Source organism: Monodelphis domestica, chromosome 7, assembly GCF_027887165.1.
Source record: "Monodelphis domestica isolate mMonDom1 chromosome 7, mMonDom1.pri, whole genome shotgun sequence".
In the NCBI taxonomy this organism is placed as follows: domain Eukaryota; kingdom Metazoa; phylum Chordata; class Mammalia; order Didelphimorphia; family Didelphidae; genus Monodelphis; species Monodelphis domestica.
The window spans coordinates 97,724,588-97,744,293 of record NC_077233.1 but is presented as its reverse complement, the minus strand read 5'-3'; the positions used below and the strand labels follow the sequence as shown (position 1 = coordinate 97,744,293).

General features: G+C 33.5%; 1 protein-coding gene across 4 annotated transcripts in view; it reads left to right on the top strand.

Moving 5' to 3' along the window:
- SETD2 (SET domain containing 2, histone lysine methyltransferase) overlaps positions 1 to 19,706 on the top strand; it is a 143,323-nt gene that overhangs the window by 15,045 nt on the left and 108,572 nt on the right. For 3 of the 4 annotated variants that reach the window (XR_008913494.1, XR_008913493.1, XM_056805191.1), the window contains exons 2-4: positions 12,931 to 12,969; positions 13,723 to 13,832; positions 19,591 to 19,606. Coding sequence is in view for 2 of the 4 variants with exons in the window: in XM_056805191.1 (XP_056661169.1) it covers positions 12,964 to 12,969; positions 13,723 to 13,832; positions 19,591 to 19,606 (132 nt within the window). In the remaining 2 variants the exon portion in view is untranslated. The remainder of the gene's footprint in view (positions 1 to 12,930; positions 12,970 to 13,722; positions 13,833 to 19,590; positions 19,607 to 19,706) is intronic. The other variant, XM_001375941.5, reaches the window with a different exon arrangement.

Below are 19,706 nucleotides of genomic sequence, written 5' to 3'. Positions count from 1 at the left end.
TCAAGATTTCTTTTGGCATAAAAGAGGGGCTTAATGAAAGTATTTGCCCGTGGAGAGAATGCTCTAGAAAACCTATATGGAAGGTTTTCTGATAGCTGGCAAAATTTTCCAAATATACCAAATGTGAACTATATTGTATTTAAAGTATCAAGCTCCAGAAAGTTTCTTGGCCACTCAAAAAGTGATTCAACATATATTCAGAAAACCAAATGGATAAGGAATGTATATTGCCCATGTTATAACAAGAATTTATATGGGTATTGTGTGTATGTATATCTCTTATACAGATGCTTCAGATAGTCAAGATAAACAGCCAGAATGTTGCATTTTGGAGAATATTTTTTTTTTAATGGAGGAAGACCTTTAGTTACTGAAACTGATCTTCTATAGGAGATTAATGAAATCATGGAGAAAAACTGAGTTGGAAGAAATGATGTGGAGAAGATTACCATGTCACAATGGTTTTCTTGTTCTGAAAAATCTGCTAAATAACACTGATAAATCTAGGATATTTTGTTTGTCATTTAAGGCTCTGCATAATCTGGCCCAAGTCTAATATCTTTCCAGATTTATTCCACGTTACTCTCATGTGTTCTATATACCAGGCAAACTGGTTTATTTGTTTAATGTAAACAGTCATTCCATCTTTTTCAAATGCCTAGAATTTACTCCCTCAACTCTTTGGATGTTTAGTTCTGCTGCATCAGACCTTTCTTATTCTGAGCTCTTCACATCCTGATATTACTTAGTATTTAATTATATACATGTATTTTCCCCAGTAGAATTAAGCTCTTTGAGGAGACTATATTTCTTATTTATTTTGTATCTCCAGAGCCTATGCATTGCCTTGAATATAATAGTATTTAAATTATTGAATTATAATTGACTCATGGACTCCATTGAATTCAAATGAAGGACCTTAGATATCTTTCTTCAGCCAGCATGTATAATCTAATAGGACAACCATATTCAGGTTTAAAAAATAGTTTTAGTAATATAAATCCCAATCTTTAAAGTAAAAGTTCAATATACAATTTCAGTCATTACTGTGGGGAAAAAAAACCTCACCAAAATTTGGGAGTTCTCTTGGTTACCAACATTTTCTTCTTTCAGTTTTATAGTCTGGAAAAGACCAGCTTTTTTGCTTTTTCATTTTTGATTTCCTCCATTTAGGGAAAATTAGGCCAAAAGAATAAAGATGGTTTCTTTGCCTGCTAAGGAAACAGCTAATTTAAAAATCCCTTTTAAAAATTCATTTGTCTTTGATCTAGATACTTAAGTGATATTTACTATATCTCTGATAGAACTTTATTTGAATCCTCATCAACTAAAAAGTACTTATCTTTAGCACAGAGGCTTATTATGGTTTGTCCTGGCCAAAGAAAGGTTTGTTTAAGGCTGTATAAAGCCATAGTATTTTATTTCTTTAATCTTTTTTTAAATCTTTTAATTGACTAATGAAGCCAAGAGCTGAAGTCACAAAACTGGTTAATGCTAATATAGAGTAGTGCTATAACAGCTCACATTTACATAACTTAAAACAGTGCCATACAACCCTCAAAGGTCGGTAGATTTAAGTGTTATCTTGATCTTACTAATGAGGAAACAAGCTTTTAAGAAAGGAATTTGTCAGGGGCCACACACCATATTAAGAGTCAGAACAGACACATACAATTCCAGGTCTCCTGACTTGCAGTACAAGTCTTTCCACCTTATACCAAGCTGCTGTTCCAATGTCATAGTTGGTTTCATACAGGAATATTTAATGCATGCATATATCACAGCTAGTTCTAACGAAATTAATAAGGATTGATGTTGCTGTACATTGAGATAGTTGGCAAGAAAATTACCTATAGATGGCGCTTTCCTTTCTGGGGTTTTCATGGCACTATTCTCCTTAACTGACTTCTCTTTTCAAGTCTCCTCTGCTCATTTATCATCACATTTCCCTAACTGGACATATTCCCTAAGGTTCTGGCATGGGCTGCCTTCTCTTCTCCCTCTATATGCTCCTTCAGGAACTAAATAGCTTCTGTACATGTAACTTATTTCTTCATAGATGATTCCCAGTTCTACAGAGCTACCCCTGGCTCTTCCCTGGGCTTCAGTTTCTTTATCAGTTGCCATTTGTATAATATAAACTCAGTGTCTGGACATATCTCAACTCAACATATCTAAAATAGAACTTAACCAACTTATAAACTTCTTATAAAGTCTTATAAACTTCTCTATTTCTGTGGAAGACTGCCATTCTTCATATCTCATAATTTTGGCATCATCATTGTGTTCCTTACACCACTTATCCAGTTAATGCTAAATCATGCTATTTTTATCTTCATGAAATCTCTTGCAGCTAGTTCCTTCTATTTATTCACAGAGTTGCCACCTTAGTTCAGACTTTAATCAGTTTACATCTAGATTATTTCTGTAGCCTGATGGGGCTCCTCGCTTCAAAATTTTCACTACTTTAATTCATTTTACACAGCAGCATCACAATAATTTTCCTTAAGCTCAGATCTAGCTGTACTACTCTACTATTCAATCAGTTTCACTAGCATCTTACTGCCTTTAGCATAAATTAAAACTTTTCTTTCTTTTTATTTATTTGTTTGTTTTTTGTAAGGTCCTTATCCTCAGTCTTGGTGTCAATAGTGTGTATTGGCTCCAAGGCAGAAGGGTGGTAAGGGCTAGGCAATGGGGATTAAGTGACTTGCCCTGGATCATATAGCTGGGAAGTGTCTGAGGCCAAATTTGAACCTAGGACCTCCTGTCTCTAGGCCTGACTCAATCCACTGAGCCACCCAGCTGCCCCCCTTTTTAGTTTTTTAAAAGAAAATATATGTGATATATCCCCAATTTACCTTTCCAACTCTGGGCATTAACTGCCTCTCCTGCACTCTTGTTCTTTGGCACTCCCATCTTATGTCTCAAAATGCACTCCTACTTCATGCCTGCCTCATAGTATTCCTCTCTTTAAGATACAGTTCAAACACCATCTTTTACATGAAGCCTTTCCTAATCTCCCCAAATGTCAGTGCTCTCCTACCAGTAGTATATTTACTTATTCTGTGTGTATACCCACATATATTTATGTAGTATATATTTTCATATTCTCTCTTTCATTAGACTGTAAGCTCATTATGAGTAGATTTTTAAAAAAATTCTTTGGACTTGTATTCCCAGTACCTAGCACAGTGCCTGCCATATAATAGATGCTCAACAAATGCTCAATTGACAACAAAGCAAAGGAATTCTTGGCAAATGCTGTCTTTGATTCTAAATTGTTTTCCTTAATAGGTCTTATCTTTTTTAAAAGCACTTCAATTAAAGGCTACTGGCTACTGGAGGTAATATTTAACAAGTAAATCTATTAGAAGATTGGAAACCTTAATCTGCATTAAAAAGTTCATCGGTTAAGTTCGAAACCTTCAAGAACCAGCCTATCCTAATATAAAGCAGAAGTTTTGATCTTAATGGGAACAGAACTTGCAGGGAGCAATCCCAGTTGAAGTTCATGCCCCAATCAAATGGCAATGTATGTAACTTGTTTTTTATTGAAAAGTAAAGTTAAAAGATTGGGAGATTCCTTCCAGGATTTTGAGGAACATCATTTTTACTCTTTCTACAGTTTTGCCCTTTCTGTACTCATAGCACTTACATAGAAGTAATAGTTCAGAGCTGAAATGTCTAAAATAAAACATTAGGGGGAGTTACTGGTTTATTTAGTCTGGAAAGAATAAACTTAATTTTTGTGTGTGTGTATATTAATATGTTATCAGAAGAATGGTGAGAACTAGGCAATTAGGGTTAAGTGATTTGCCCAGGGTCATACAGCTAGGAAGTATAAGGCCACATTTGAACCCAGGTTCTTCTGATTCCAGACCTGGCACTCTATCCTGCCCCTAAAGGAAGACTTAAGGAGATTATAGTCTGCAGAATCTTATGTGGAATTCTCACAATTAACTAATATTTGCCGACTTGTACTTTTCATTAAAATACCTTTGCTCTTCATAATACCATACTCTGAAGAGTCTTATTACTTTATTGTCAAAACATATATTATATGCCTTGCTTTTAAAGATGATAAATTCCTGGAGATTTGACCCAGGTTTCTAATTCTAACTCTGTGAATGGTATAGATATCATTCACACTTAGGAATTATAAATCATTTTATGTTATTGAAAATCTATATCCTGGTAAGATTGTAGAATGGAAATAAGATTTAACAAAACTAAAGAATAAAAAGCATATCTATATATTTTGTATTTATATCACTTTCATTTTTTTTGTATGTGTATATATGTGTGTGGGCATACATAAATATATATAAATATAAATATATATGTATTTATTGTAGCAAGACTTGGAAAGAAAAAATATAAAAAACTAAACATGTTTGAAATAATTATGCAGTGTTCCACACCTTTCGTCTCCTATACCTATGAAGAAGGGAGATCTCATTTCTTTTATTTTGATACTTCAATAGCGTTCAATTGTGTTTTTTTAAAACATTATTGTAGTTACTATGTATAGTTTTCCTTGTTTTGCTTATTTCACTTTACCTTAGTATAAGTCTTCTCATGCTTTTCTTACTGTTCATAATCATCTTATAGTAAGGTAATAGACCATTGACTATTACAAATGTTGTGTTATAGTTGGGTGTATATAAGAACTTTTAAAAATCATATCATTTGTATGACTAGTAGACATGAGATATTATGGATATATTAATCTCTTAGCTAAATTCCATATTGTTTTCCAGAATAGTTGGAGCAGTTGATACACTATTGATGAAGCTTTCTGTGATCTCTCCAAATTTGATTACTTCCCAATTCTCATTCCGATTTCCATTTATCTTTGCCAATTTAAGAGAGAGAATTTCAGGGATTGTTTTGATTTGCATTTCTCTTTTCAGTATTTTTTAAAGTAGCGATTGTCAAACTATGATTCACAGACCAAATCTCAACCAGCTACCTATTTTTGCTGGCTCATAAGCTGAAAATGGAAATGGTTTTTACTTTTTAAATAAAATTTTATCAGAACCATCCCGTTATAGTCATTTTCCTTCAAAACTTTATTGTTTCTGTGGGAGGGGTTGACCAACATGATTTAAGATTAAATTATTTGGTATCCAATTCATTCTAAATCTTTTATTCAGAGGCCTTCCATTGAATGTAATTTTTGGTTGAAGATGGTTTTTAATTAATTTTTTTTTACTTTTTAAAGTTTATAAAGTTTTTATGTCCAAGGACATGGACGTTTTTTGAGAAAATACTATGCATAGCTAAAAAAAATATACTCGTTTCTGTTCTAACAAATCGTAACTTTTAAGAGATTCTCAAGTCCTTCACATATATTTTTCCTATTCAGTTCCCAAACTCCCCTTTGGTTAGAATTGTTTAGGTCTGAGAGGGAGGTACATTAAGGTCCCCCACTATTAAAGTTTTACAGAACTTTTCTTTCAAGTAATTAAATCCTATCCCCATTACACTTAGGACTGTTTCTGTTTTCTCTGGATCTAGTCTTATTGTTCCCTTATCTAAGATTGCTGCCCTGTTGTTTTTTAAAGTTTTAACCAGAAACATAAAGCATAAAAGATTTTGCTCCAGGACTGATTTTTAATTATGACTGTTTAAAGTGTTGCTTGTGTATAAACTACCTTTGGATTTGGAGTAAGTGAGGTTCCTTGTTAGCCCATTCCCTCTTCCTTTTCTTCCATATTTGTGTAGTTCTTTTATTTTACTTATTCCAAATTCCTTTTTAGTTTTCTTTTTTTTCCTCTTGAGATTATCAAGTATAACAAAGTTACTCCTAGGCCTTTGGCTTGTTTATTAATTTTTTTCTGTGATTTGTGAAGACATTGGGATTCTGAAAAGACATTTCTTACTATTAGAATAGAATAGAAATATTTTATTTGTGGTATAGACCCTTCCTCAGAACTTTGTATCTTTTTATGTTTTTTACTATTAGAAGACTTTAGTTTACTCTTTCTTTAAACTTACTCCTTAAATTGGGACTTAAAAATATTTTAGGGCCGGTTGTGTGCAATTGAAAGGAGCGTTGGGGATTTTTATAGTTCTGATCTGTTTTCTCTGGGATCTCTGAACACTGATTATGAGTACTGTGATCTTCAAGGGTCATCTGGGCAGCTCAGGTTACTGAAATGCAAACTTAGAGCAGGCACAAACTGGTCTGATTATTTGCCCTTCTGATCTGAGCCTTGCAGCTCTCAACCTAGTTTGGAATGGACAATACTATTGGCTTGACCTCTGTTTGGAGTTCCATTAGATAGTGTCAGGCCCCAGCTCTGACAATGAGAGGCAGGATCAGAGTGATAGCTATAGGCCAATACATAGTCTCAAGCTTATTCCTAGGCATGTGGAGTCTGAAAGACAAAGTTGAAGGCCTACTCTGAGTGTCTGTTCTCAGATTCTATTGGCTCTTTCTCTGAGGTCATAAAAGTTAGGCTTGAAAAATAACCTACTGTGGTTTTTCTTTAGATTTCTTGATTCCTTCTTGATAGGATAGTCTTCTTTGACTTTTATTGGAATAATTTTTTACAGAGCAACATTCATTACTTTCCTTTGCTGTCATGTTAGCCAATCTGTTAGGTGTGAGGTGATACTTCAGAGTTGTTTTGATTTGCATTTCTCTGATTATAAGAGATTTAAAGCACTTTTTCATGTGCTTATTAATAGTTTTGATTTCTTTAACTGAAAATTGCCTATTCATGTCCCTTGCCCATTTATCAATTGGAGAATGGCTTGATTTTTTTTTTTATAACTGGTTTAGCTCTCTATAAATTTGAGTAATTAGACCTTTGTCAGACATTTTTGTAATGAAGATTGTTTCCCAATTTGTTGCTTCCCTTCTAATTTTGGATTTATTAGTTTTGTTTGTACAAATAAATGTTAAATTAAAAAAATTTTTTTACTAATTACATGTAATAACAAATTTCCACATACGTTTTCCAAAGTTATAGGATCCAGATTGTCTCCCTCCATCCCTGGAGCTAGCAAGCAATTCAGTCTGGGTTATTATACATGTATTATCACACAAAATATATTTCCATGTTGTTCATTTTAGTGAGTAATCTTATAAAACCAAAACTCCAAACCATATATATGCACAAATAAACAGTTGAAATATTTTATGCTTTCATCTGTATTTCTACTCCAAAAGTTTTTCCCCTGGAGGTGGTGATATACAACTTTGAAAGACTTAAGAACTCTGATCAATGTAATAACTAACAATTGCAGGACACTAATAATACCCACCTTTGGACAAAGATGATGGCCCCTGCAAGATGCAAAATGAGTCCTTTATTTTGAGATGTGGCCAATATGTGAGAATTTGTTTTGTGTGTTGACTATACAGACTTATTCCATGAGTTATCTTTTTTTTTTTGTTTTTAAACCCTTACCTTCTGCCTTGAAACTTGGTTCCAAGGCAGAAGAGTAGTAAGGGCTAGGCAATGGGGGTTAAAGACTTGCCCGGGGTCACACAGTAGGAAGTGTCTGAGGCCAGATTTGAACCTAGGACCTCCTGTCTCTAGACCTGGCTCTCAATCCACTGAACTACCAAGCTGCCCTCTTTTCTATCTTTTTTAATGGTGAAGAAGTAAAGAAAATGTTTTAAGAAAAAAGAATGAATTCCCATTGCCTTCCCCTTAACACTCTTCTGCCTTGGAAGCAATATGCAGTCTTTATTCTAAGGTGGAAGGCCATGGGAGTCAAGTAACACATAGTTAAGAAGGCCAGATTTGAACCTAGGGAAACCTTTGATTTAAGTAATTTTTTAAATTTAAATTTAAATTAAACCAAAGAGTCTAATATTTTTCCCTTAAAGAAACTTGTTAGCTCTAAATTTATTGACTGGTTTTTTTTCCAGTAATCTTTTTAGGACAGAAAAGGAGTTATTTTACAATGCTTTCTCTTAGTCAACATCACCAGAAGTCAATTAAATTCAAAGATTTCCTAAAACCAGAGGACATATAATGGTAAAGAAAAAGAAGTTCCAGTGCAGTTTAGGTAATACAACCTCTTTTAGCCTGTTTCCTGGTCTCTAAGTAGGGATAATTATACTTGAAATATTTATGATCACAATGTTGTTGTGAGAAAGTACTATAAAGTCCTATATAAATGAATATTTAATTTACATTTAAATAATAAAATAATTTACAAAGTATTTGGTAGTTCTGTTCCCTTTTCACTTTAATTTTTTTTCTTAAAATATTTTCTTTCCATTAATCAGAGTTCTTAAGTCTTTTAAAGTTGTCTTTTCAGTGTTGTAGAAATTATTCTTTTGGTTCTACTTTCTTCACTCTTGCAACTGTTCATTTCCTATAAAGTTTTCCTAGGTTTCTGAAATGATCTCTTTCTTCATTTTTTATAGCTAATAGTATTCCATTACATTCATGATATCATAATTTGTTCAGCCATTCCCTATTTGGTTTCATCCTAGTTTCATCCTAGTTTCCAGGTCTTGGGCACTACAATAAAGAGCTGCTACAAATTTTAAAATATAGGCCTTTTTCCTCTTCCTTTTGTCCCTTTGGGGGTCTTTGACCCCTCTTTAAAAAAATTTTTTTACATTAAAGTTCACAGGTATTTCTGCCCTTTCCTCACCTTCTCATACTAGAGAAGATATAATTTGACAAGAAAAGGTAGATATTAAACTATGTCTTGCTTGTTTCTGTTTATCAGTTTTTTCTCTGGAGGTGAAAATACACAAGTTACTCTTCAAACAATATTTATGTTTCTGTATATAATCTCTTGCTTTTGTTCAATTTCTTCTTCATAGCTTCATGAAGGCCTTTTTGTGTTTTTTTTTTCTCCTTAATTAACATGTTTGTCATTTCTTATGATAAGGTAGTATTCAATTACAGCCATAGCCACAGCTTTAGTCATTCCTCAATTGATGGGCATCCCCTCAATTTCCAGGACTTTGCCATACCACAAAGAGAACTGCTATAAATATATAACTCTTTCTGTGTAAAAGGTTAAAATTTTCCGTAGAATTTTATTGTAGTTGCTACCTAATTCACTCAATGTAATTGAGAATATATATATATATTACTACAGAATATATATATATGTGTGTATATAGTCTATAATTGGCTTTGATATAGTTTAATAGTTTAGAAATTCTCAACTTGGGATCTGTGGAAATATAGATTTTAGGAGGTCTGAGACTTTGGAGGGGGAAAGTGCATCTTTATTTTCACTAACTTCTTACTGAAATTTAACATTTCCATCAATTATGAGTAAAAAATATTATACTGAGATGGGGTCCATTTATTTCACCAGATTGCTGAAGAGGTTCATGTATAAAAAAGGTTATGAAGAAGAACACCTAGTATAGCTTTAAAAAATAATCTCATTACATTGGGAAGACTGATGATTAAAAATGCTGCATTTGGAAATTATTTGAATGTTTCATGTGTTTTGTTTCTTTATATCCATTTTTGCAGACTAGTGTGTATTTCTGTGTACTTTCTTACTCTTTCAAATAAATGAGATAAATGTAAAAGCTTTTTACATGTAATTTTCATTATTTTAATTTCCTTTCAGGTTCAAGTTTTTACTTGACCAACTATAACATTTCTTTTTCTTTACCTTTATATGTCCTCTGGTTTTAGGAAATCTTTGAATTTAATTCTGGTGATGTTGACTAAGAGAAAGCATTGTAAAATAACTCCTTTTCTGTCCTAAAAAGATTACTGGGAAAAAACCAGTCGTAATAAATTTAGAGCTAACAAGTTTCTTTAAGGGAAAAAATATTAGACTCTTCAGTCTTAATGCTAAACAGAATTGTAAACCAATCTTTAGCTTAGTATTGAGACAGAAAATATAGTATATGGCATATTAGAAAGACCATGGAACTTGGATTTATAAGAACTTGGTTAAATATGAGTTCCAGTGCAATTTAGGTAATGCAACCTCTTTTAGCCTATTTCCTGGTCTCTAAGTAGGGATAATTATACTTGAAATATTTATGATCACAATGTTGTTGTGAGAAAGTACTGTAAAGTCCTGTATAAATGAATATTATTATCATTCAACTTTCATTTACGAAACTTGTTGGTAATTTTTTGTTTATAATACCAGATGACAATTTTGATGACAATGGTAGTAAAAATTGCCCCCATTTATATACCATTTTGCAGTTGCTGTAAAACTTTGATTTCCTTTGATCTTCATAATGAGCCTACATAGTTATTTTTTCTACTTCATAGATAAGGAAACACTGTGACTTGCTCAAAGTCTTGACAAAACTAGTGTCTTGAAAATGAGATTCAAATTCGGGTCTTCCTGACTTCAGGTTGGATTTTTTCCCCTATAGCATGTTCCCTTTCTTGCTACATACTTTGTTATGATTGTGTGAGGAAATTGGGTATTACAGGGCAAATTATTTTAGTTCTATAAGCTCAAGAGAATCTATTCTGAGCTTATAGAAGAGCTATCACATGAGCTAGTTATATAACTGGTCAGTCAATAAGCATTAAGCCCCTCCTATGTACTGTACTAAGTGCAGGAGATATAAAGAAAGGCAGAAGACAGTCCCTATTCTCAAGTTTATAGTCAGATAATATGCAGGAAATTATGTACAAACAAGATATATACAGGATAAGTTGGAGATAGTCAACAGAGGAGAGACCCTAGTATTAAGGGGGATGAGAAAAGCTTAAGAAAGTGAGATTTCTAACTAGGACCATAAGGAAGGTAGGTGGTAGAGATGTGGAGGGAGATGAAGGAGAGCTAATTCCTGTAGGTGTCTTGTTCAAGGAATCAAGGATCTGGTTCAAAGAGCTCATGATAGGGAATCTGGTTTAAGAAGATTGGGAGGATGGGCAAGGTGGATAAGATGAAAGCCTGAACAATAATAGTGGCAGGTTCAGAAGGGAGAAGAAGGGAAAATGCAATAGATCAGATTTGGGAAGTAACCCTCAACAGAATATGGAAGTTAGGAAGAAAAGAGGATTTGGGGGAGAGACAATGAATTTGGTTTTGAATGTGTTGAGTTAAAGAAGTCTACAGGATATCTAGTATGTAGTGAGAGATGGGAGATTAGAGGTCATCAAAGAAGTTGCAGCTGGATAAATGAATTTGAAAATGATCAGCATAGACATGGTAATTGAATCCATGGGAATTGATGAGATTACTGAGTAAAATAGTATATATATATATATATAAGAATTTTAAAAGGGACTTGGGGAATACCCAAAGTTAATGGGCATAACCTGACTAAATCATACAGGCTGACTTCTTTATTGCTAATGACAATTCTTAAGGCTAGGCTAAGGGGGTGGGGAGGATAGCCTCTGCCCTTAAAAGAACTTACATGGTAATGGATGGAGATGATATGCAGATGTATAAGTATAAACAAAATTAAAATTTAAAAACAATCATGGGGTGGAAATGAGAGTGAAGATATTAGCTACTTGGTGGAAATCAGGAAAGGACTTATTAGAGACAGTGCTTGAACTTTGTTTGTTTGTTGAAGGTAATGAAGGATTCTTAAGAGATAGTTAAGGAGTAAGTACATTTCAGACATTGGGGCTCATGAGACCTGTGGAAAAGCTCAGATAGGAGGAAGAACCTCCAGTGTGAGGAATATCAGATTTGTCGGTATAAAAGCGGGCTATTGTATCTAAGATGGTAAAGGTAAGTTGGAGCTGATTTGGAAAGGACTTTAAATGTCCAATAGAAGAGTTTAGGATTGCCCCTAAAGGTATTAAACCACTGGAATTTGACTAGTGAATTTATGTATTTAGACCTTTAGCAGCTGTGAGGTTGGATTGGAGAGGGGAGGGAAGGAAATGAGCATTTGCACTTATGATGTGCCAGGCACTGTGCATTTTATAAATATTACCTCACATGAGCCTTATAACAATCCTGTGAGGTGGGTACTATTATTCCCAAATTACAGTTGAGGAAACTAAGGCAGGTTGAGACATAGAATCTGAGGCCACATTTAAATTTAGATTTTCATTACTCTAGGCCCAGACTCCACTGACCCACCTAACTGCCAGAGACTTGAGACAGGAATACCAATTAGAATGCTATTTATACCCAGAAATTTCCATACATTCTAGTAAAAATTGATTATATCTAGTAAAAATTGTGTTCTGGGCAATAGTGAAACATTGTGTATAAAGAGGAAAGGAGGAGAAAATGGTATAGTGTTCAGCTAGAACTTAAGGTTCATGCATTGTTATGGAAGGAACTTCCTCTATCTACTTTTGCCTTTTTGGATGGCAGTAAAGGAAGAGTCATGTACTGGATTGATCATAAACATTTAGACCTGTGGTATTTCCAGTTAAAAATAATTATTTAATTATTTTAAGTTTAGATAACTTTAATATCACCTACATTTTTCATTGGATTCTTCCCTACCACTTTCAAATTGCCCTCTTTATAATCAAGAATTAAAAAAAAGAAGCAAGTAAAGTTTTTTTTAAACCTACTAATATACTTTAAGTCTAATATATGGAATTCTACTCACTCATGGTCTCCTACCTCTGTAAAGAAGTAGGGGGAGAGGTGTTTATTAAAAATAAAACAAAAACCCAACCCATACCATATGTCTTAATATCAGTTTCAAGGCAGAAGAGTGGTAAGGGCTGTAGGCACTTGGTTAACTGATTTGCCCAGGGTCACATAGATAGGAAGTATCTGAATTCAGATATGAACCCAGGAATTCCTGTCTTCTGGCTTTGGCTCTCTATCCACTGAGCCACCTACTTAGTTGCCCTGGGGAGATATCTTCTAATATCTCTTCTTTGATGCCAAGCTGGTCATTTCAATTTTTTAGCATTTAGTTTTGATTATTTTGCTCTTCCATTTATATTATATATTACTTTCCTGGTTCTTTGTAGATCCTATTTCACTATACTAATGTTCTTTTTATGATTGTCATTTTTTAAGGTCAGAGATGACATCAGTCTTTTGTCCTTTCGAATGCAGGTAAAAAATGTGACAAGTTTTTTCTTAGCTATATGTAGTCTGGTTTTTGGATTGATTATAGTACTGATTTTTAGTACTGTCATAGCATATTAACTTGCCCTTTTGGTGTTCCTAAAGCATCATGCTTCTACTTTTTATGTATTCGCTCTCTTTGCTTTTGTTCATAAAACAGCAGATTTGGCACCTATCAAATCAAGTTACTTGTCTGTGTCCACTCACCTAACTAGCCAGTTACCAAATTCCACTGGCTATGGACTGACTGGTTTTTTGAATCTCAGTATGGGGCCCCTTGTCCTTTTTTGTAATATCTAGTACAGAGTTGTCATGCTAGACTATAAAAATGTGGAGGTGTTCAAATCTGTTAAATACATTTATTTGATACTGATATTAATTACATAATGGTGAAAGTTGTTTAGGAATTTAATAAAAGTCAGTAGGTCCAGATAAATTAATGCAAAAAATATTTACTAAGTGTCTACCACTGTAGAACATTGCTCTGTGGCCCTAGGATAGGACAATGATAACAAAAATTGGTAACAATTTAGATAAAAGCTCCAAGTCTTCTGTTGGTCCTGTTTGGATCTTAGTTTCTAGGGTGCCAAGTGATAGGATTGTTTTTCCAATACTTTCTTTGGATTTACCGCATTTAAAAATATATATATATATATGTAGTATATGAAAAGTTAGCATTATGCTGTCACTTATTTTAAAATTGGCAAAAGACAAAGTTGTGAAATTTATTTACACCTTCAGAGTTGTAATATCCAGGAGAGGCAGCCGAGTGCAATAGAAAAAGTGCTGGATTTGAAGTTGGATGATCTGGGCTCCAATCTCTGCTCTGCTACTTACCTGTGTGACCTTGGGTGAGTCACTTCTGTGGGCCCCCATTTGACCAGTTAGTAAAACTTAGAGGGTTATTAGGTATTGTCTTAACTGCTTTTGCCTTGTTGGTCATAAGTTTGAAAAAGGTGGGTGGAGCTCTTAAAATTCCTATTGGTATTATTCTGACCTCCTTTCCCTTAAAACTACTATTTCCAAGAAAAATATAATTAAAAATTTTTTTATTTTAAAAAAATTGTGAACTTGACAGCCACAAATATTTTTATATTCACAGGATAGATAAAGGAGATACTGAAAATGTAAGGTTGGTGATGGGGTAGCATGTAGAGATTTGGCCATTAGCAAGGAGAATGAATAGTCACCTTTTATATGAGATGAAGAAATGGAGGCGATTGTAAGGGAAGGGGAAGGACTAGCAGAATAAGACATTTTTATGTTTAGGCAATCTGGCTTCTATTTCTTCTGACTTTGACCATTTCATAATTCTTTATCTCATTAGAACTTTGTCTCCTAAGAAGTGAACTCCATCCTATCTCAGCAATTATGCCCCAATAGGAAGTGCTTTTTCTGTTCTAAGAATTCCTTATAGATGGCAGTCTTTCAGCTGGTTGAATATTTGTGAAAGAAATTTTGTTTTTGTTTGGCCAAGAAATTGAAAACTGCTTGAGGAACAAGACTATTTTCAGCAATAATTATGTGATAGTAATAATGTGTTCTGCAGAGAATACCCAAATTTCTTTCATGCTTTATCTAGAAACACTGTAGCCACAGAAAAGTTTCACTTTTCCTTTGTTTCCTCTTTTGTGGGTGAGTTTTGTATATTTGTTTAAACTTATTTAAATAAAAGGATATAACGTTGTGACTAATAATTCACCCCAACCATCCATCTATGTTAAGTCCACACTACAATTAATATGATTAAACAAGAGTAGAATAGAAACACTCACAAATAAACAGTAGATATCTGATTGGGAAGTAAAATAATTTTATAGGGTCAGATGTAGAAGTGGAAGTTAGAATTTAGGCTGTTTTTAAAGCACCTATTGTATTCCTGGCACCTAACGGTGCCAGGAATACAAAGACCAAAATGGCAGTCTATAATGTGTTTTATATAGTAAATCAGGTGAGTCAACTTATTCATATTTATATACTAAAGTAATACAAGGTATTTGGGGTATAGGGAGAAAGCTACCAGCTGGGAGTGATTTGGAAAGACCAATTGTAGAGGGTAGTCCTTGAGCAGGTAGGATTATTCCTTATCCTACTCAAATTCCAGTGGTTCCCTGATGCTATTATAATAAACAAAACAAGACAAAAACTGACTTTTAAAGCATTGCATAGCTCTTCATAACCTGTCCGCTTCCTATCATACTTATAGCCTATTACCTACATTTTCATACTTCTTATAACCTATTCCCCTCCAAGTACACTGATCCAATAACACTGTTACTGTTACTCATATAAGACACTCCATCTCACAACTCTGGGAATTTTCATTAGTTGTGTCTCATGCCTGATATGCTTTCTTTCTGCTTTTTCTTCTTCCTGCCATGGTTCAAGTCTCAACTAAATCTTGCCTTCTACAGGAAGCCTTTTCTAATCTTTTTTAATACTAGTGCTTGCCCTCCAAAATTAGTATCCAGTTATCTTGTATATCTTGTTTGCAATTGTAGTTGTCTCCCCCATTAGCCTGTAAGCTCCTTGAGGGCAGGGACTTTTTTTCACCTTTCTTTGTATTTCCAGCACTTGGCACAGTTTCTGATATGTAATATGGGCTTAATAAATGCTCCTAACTTTTTCTATTTTTGTCAGAGAGAGATCTCCAGCAAGCATCTGAATAAATGAAGTTCCTTATCACTGCTTTATTATACTTCTTGGCCAAGTCTGTGATCTGTTTCCCAAAACTTCCTATCTGTTTTTTCTTTCTGCCCAGGCTACCTGTGGTATATATTATAATGATAAAAATTAATTCTGTTTCTCCTTCCATTGACCTTCAAATAAATATTCTCCATCATGCTTTCCCCCATCTGGTTCTTTTTCTTCTTTTATATGTTTGATTATACTGTTGTAACACACATTGCTACTTTACTTACCTCCTTTCCCTTGTACTTGATCATATTTCTTCTTATTAAGATGTACCTATCTAGTGCTGTGGTGTACATATGCTGAGTCAGATTTTTTTTCCCTCAAAAGGTTTCAGTTATACACAATGTGGTCAAATTTTTGTTAGACTCTCTACTTCCTCTTATTTGTTACCTAAACTTTGAAACTATGGGGTTTTATTACTGGCTTCTTTAATTGGTTTTTATTGAACTTTAAAATTTTGTTTTAAAATTCAGTTAATTTGACAAGGCAAAAAGGTACACAGAAAATAAGTAAATGTACAGCAAGATTGTCGTTCTCTGAAGCCTTTCTTGTTTTTTCCCTTCTCCCCATAGTTTACATCACTTAACTTTTAAAATTTCTCCTTTGTATTATAGATAATCTTATTTTTCTTATTAGACTTAAAAACTTTGTGAGGGCAAAACTGTCTCGTTATTTTCATTTTTATTATATTGGGTCATCAGTTTGATCAGTGCTCAACAAATATTGAATAAGTGCAAAATATCTGGTTCATGTAATAAATTTCATAGGTCTTCAAAGGTGGGAGAGAAGAATCATTAAAACATTTAGCCACTTAACCAGCTTTTTTTTTTAAACCCTTACCTTCTGTCTTAGAATCAATAGTAAATGTTATTTCTAGGGCAGAAGAGCAGTTAAGGCTAGGCAATTGGAGTTAAATGACTTGCCCAGAGTTATACAGCTAGGAAGTGTCTCTGGCCAGATTTGAACCTTGTCTTACCAATCTCTGGGGGTGGGGGTGGGGTGTCTTTATCCACTGAGATACCTAACTGCCCCGTAACCAGCATTTATTGTCTCTTACATGCTAGGAACTATGCTGAGTGCTAGGAATACAAAAATAGGTAAAAAACATTTCTATCTCTCAAAGAACCCAGTTTTATAGAGGAGATAACATGTAAATAAGTATGTGCAAACAAGTTATACATAGGATCACTTGGAAACAATCTTAGTTAGAAGGCAAAAGTAGCTGTAGGGAGGGCACTATGAAAGGCAAAAAAAGGAGGGGTTGTTAAGCCTTGAACTAGCTGAGGTAGATGAATAACAAATACTTGTTCTTAGGACAATTTTATTGTTAGGGGTAAGTACAGAGATTATTTACACTGGGGGGGGGGGGCAACAGTGAATTGACAGGGCTGGATTGACCCATTCCCCACAGAATTCATCCCTACAAATATTAGTTGGGAATATGAGTGATAGCCCCCCCAGCCCCCACCCCCATAGAGATATGCCATCTAGACAGGACCCTGAGGGAGCTGACTAGGCCAAGTTAAACCAGAAGGAAGTGTGCCCCCTGGATCAAAATCCTATTATTCTGTTTTTTTCCTTTTCCAAAGATGAAGTTTTATTTTCAGTGTTTTAATACAGTTACATATGAATGTTAACAGCCTGATTTTGACAGTAAATTTTTAAATTAGATTAATTTAAATTCCTCTTCATATCTAGAACAGCCAAATCTTAAAACCAGTTCTTAAGGAAAGTTCTTATGATTAAAGTGCTCTGCTGACTCTCATTTCAAAAAACTTTGATTCTAAAGTTTTTTAGCTTAAGTTCTTATGTTCCTATATAAGGTGATGGTATAGTATTTTAAAAAAGCAGAGAAAATCTAGCAAATATGATATTGGAACTTTGATAATGTTTGATAGTGATTTAAGTCATCAGCTTAAAAATAATAATTGAAATCACTGAAGATCACTAAAGGAAAGAGTATGAAGAAAAAGGAAACAGTAGATAGAGAGGCTAAGGGATACTAAAACCATCCAAAAAGGACAGAGCAGTTATAGGGGTGAGAGGAAATACTATTGGAAAAATATGAGGGAACCTAAGAAAAGTAGTTCCAGGAAAGAAACTAGACATATCTGTTACTGATTATTTTGAAAAATTCAGAAATGTTTTGTTTTCATTTTCCATTACTTATTTTGATTTTTTAATGTAGTCTTTCCTAGTATTAGTGCAATAAAGTGTTTTACAGTGTTTTTTTACATATCTTTAACTACATTACCAGCTTTTTAAAAAATGAATTTCTTTATGTTTAAATATTTCAGAATCATATTAAAAATTTTTTTAATGGCCAATTCTAAAACTTTTGAATTCCAAATTCTCCCAGTTCTCTTCCCTATCTTAAGAAGGCAAGCACTTTGATTTCAGTTATTCTTGATAAGTCAAAAAATTTGTTCACGTTAGCCATGCTGCCAAAGAAAATCCATAACAAAATAATAAAAATAGTTTTAAAAATATGGTTCAATCTACATTCAGAGTTAATCATTTCTCATTGGAGATAGACAGCAGTTTTCATTATGAATCTTTTGGTATTATCTTGGATCATTGTCCTGATCAGAGTTGTCAAGTCTTTCAAAGTTGATCATCCTTACAGTATTGCTATTACTTATAATGTTCTCCTGGTTCTGCTCACTCCACTTTGCATGAGCACATATAAATTTTCCCAGATTTTCTGAAAGCATCCTACTCTTATATTTCTTATATTCTTATATTCCATCACAGTCATGTGCCACAAATTGTTCAGCTTTGTCTCATTTGATGGGTATCCCCTTGATTTCCAATTCTTTTCCACCATAAAGAACTGCTGTAATTATTTGTCATAGGTGTTTTAATTTGCATATCTCTAATCAGTGATTTAGAGCATTTTTATGTGACTATTGATTTCTTCTTCTGCAGACTGTTTATATCTTTTGACCACTTACCAATTAGGGAATGGTTATAAATTTTACTCAGTTGCCTATATATTTGAGAAATGAGACCTTTATCACAGAAACTTGTTGCAAAAGTTTTTCCCCCCGTTTCTTATTTTCCTTCTAGATTTGACTTGAATTAGTTTTGTTTATGCAAAACCTTTTTAATTTCATGTAATTGAAATTCTTTGTTTCCTGTAATACCTTTAATCTCATATTTGGTCATACACTTATCCATAGATCTGACAGATAACTTTTTCCATGTTCCCCTGATTTACTTATGTTATCATCCTTTATGATGAAATCATTCATCTATCTTGATCTTACCTTAGTATATACAGTGTAAGATGTTGGGCTACACCTAGTTTCTACCAAATTACTTTGTTTTTCCAGTATATATTGAAAGCTCTAGAAGGGCAGTAACTGTAAACTACTTTTCTTGCCTTATACAGCGTGCTTGATTAGTTGTTGAACGAACAAAATTGTTAATACCAAAGTGTGCTTAATACTTAAATGAAAATGTGTGGTTTGGTAGAACGGTATATTATTAAAAACACATGATATCACCAATGCATTTGTTTCAGACTGAAAAGAAACTTTTTCATTTGATTTGGTGGCTGGTATTTAAATTCAACTATAGGCCAAATAGGGGGTAGATTCTGGTGCATGTGTTTAATTGTGTAAAATGTATTCCTTTGTATGTTGTGGTGGCATATAAATTTCATTGAAACATTGAAAGTATTAGATTTCAAATCCAGGTGATTAGAATTAGACATATTCTTCTATTCAGATTGCGCGTTTTAAAATGATCTTTCCTACATTGAGTCCTAAGAGATTTAGTGCTGTGGAGTAGAGCATAATAAATAACTCTTAAGCATTGCCTTCTTCAGTTTTTATAAATTCTCAAATATTTACAAGGTGTTTTTTTTTTGTTTGTTTTCTTTTACATGTGTTCTTGGCTGGATTACAATAGAGAAGAAGAAAATGAGGTGAGTACTCTTGAACCAATTTTTAAAAGGTTTTTGAATTGACTTGCTTTTTTGTATTTTAGTGCCTATTAGATTTGGATATGAGCCACAAAAATAAATC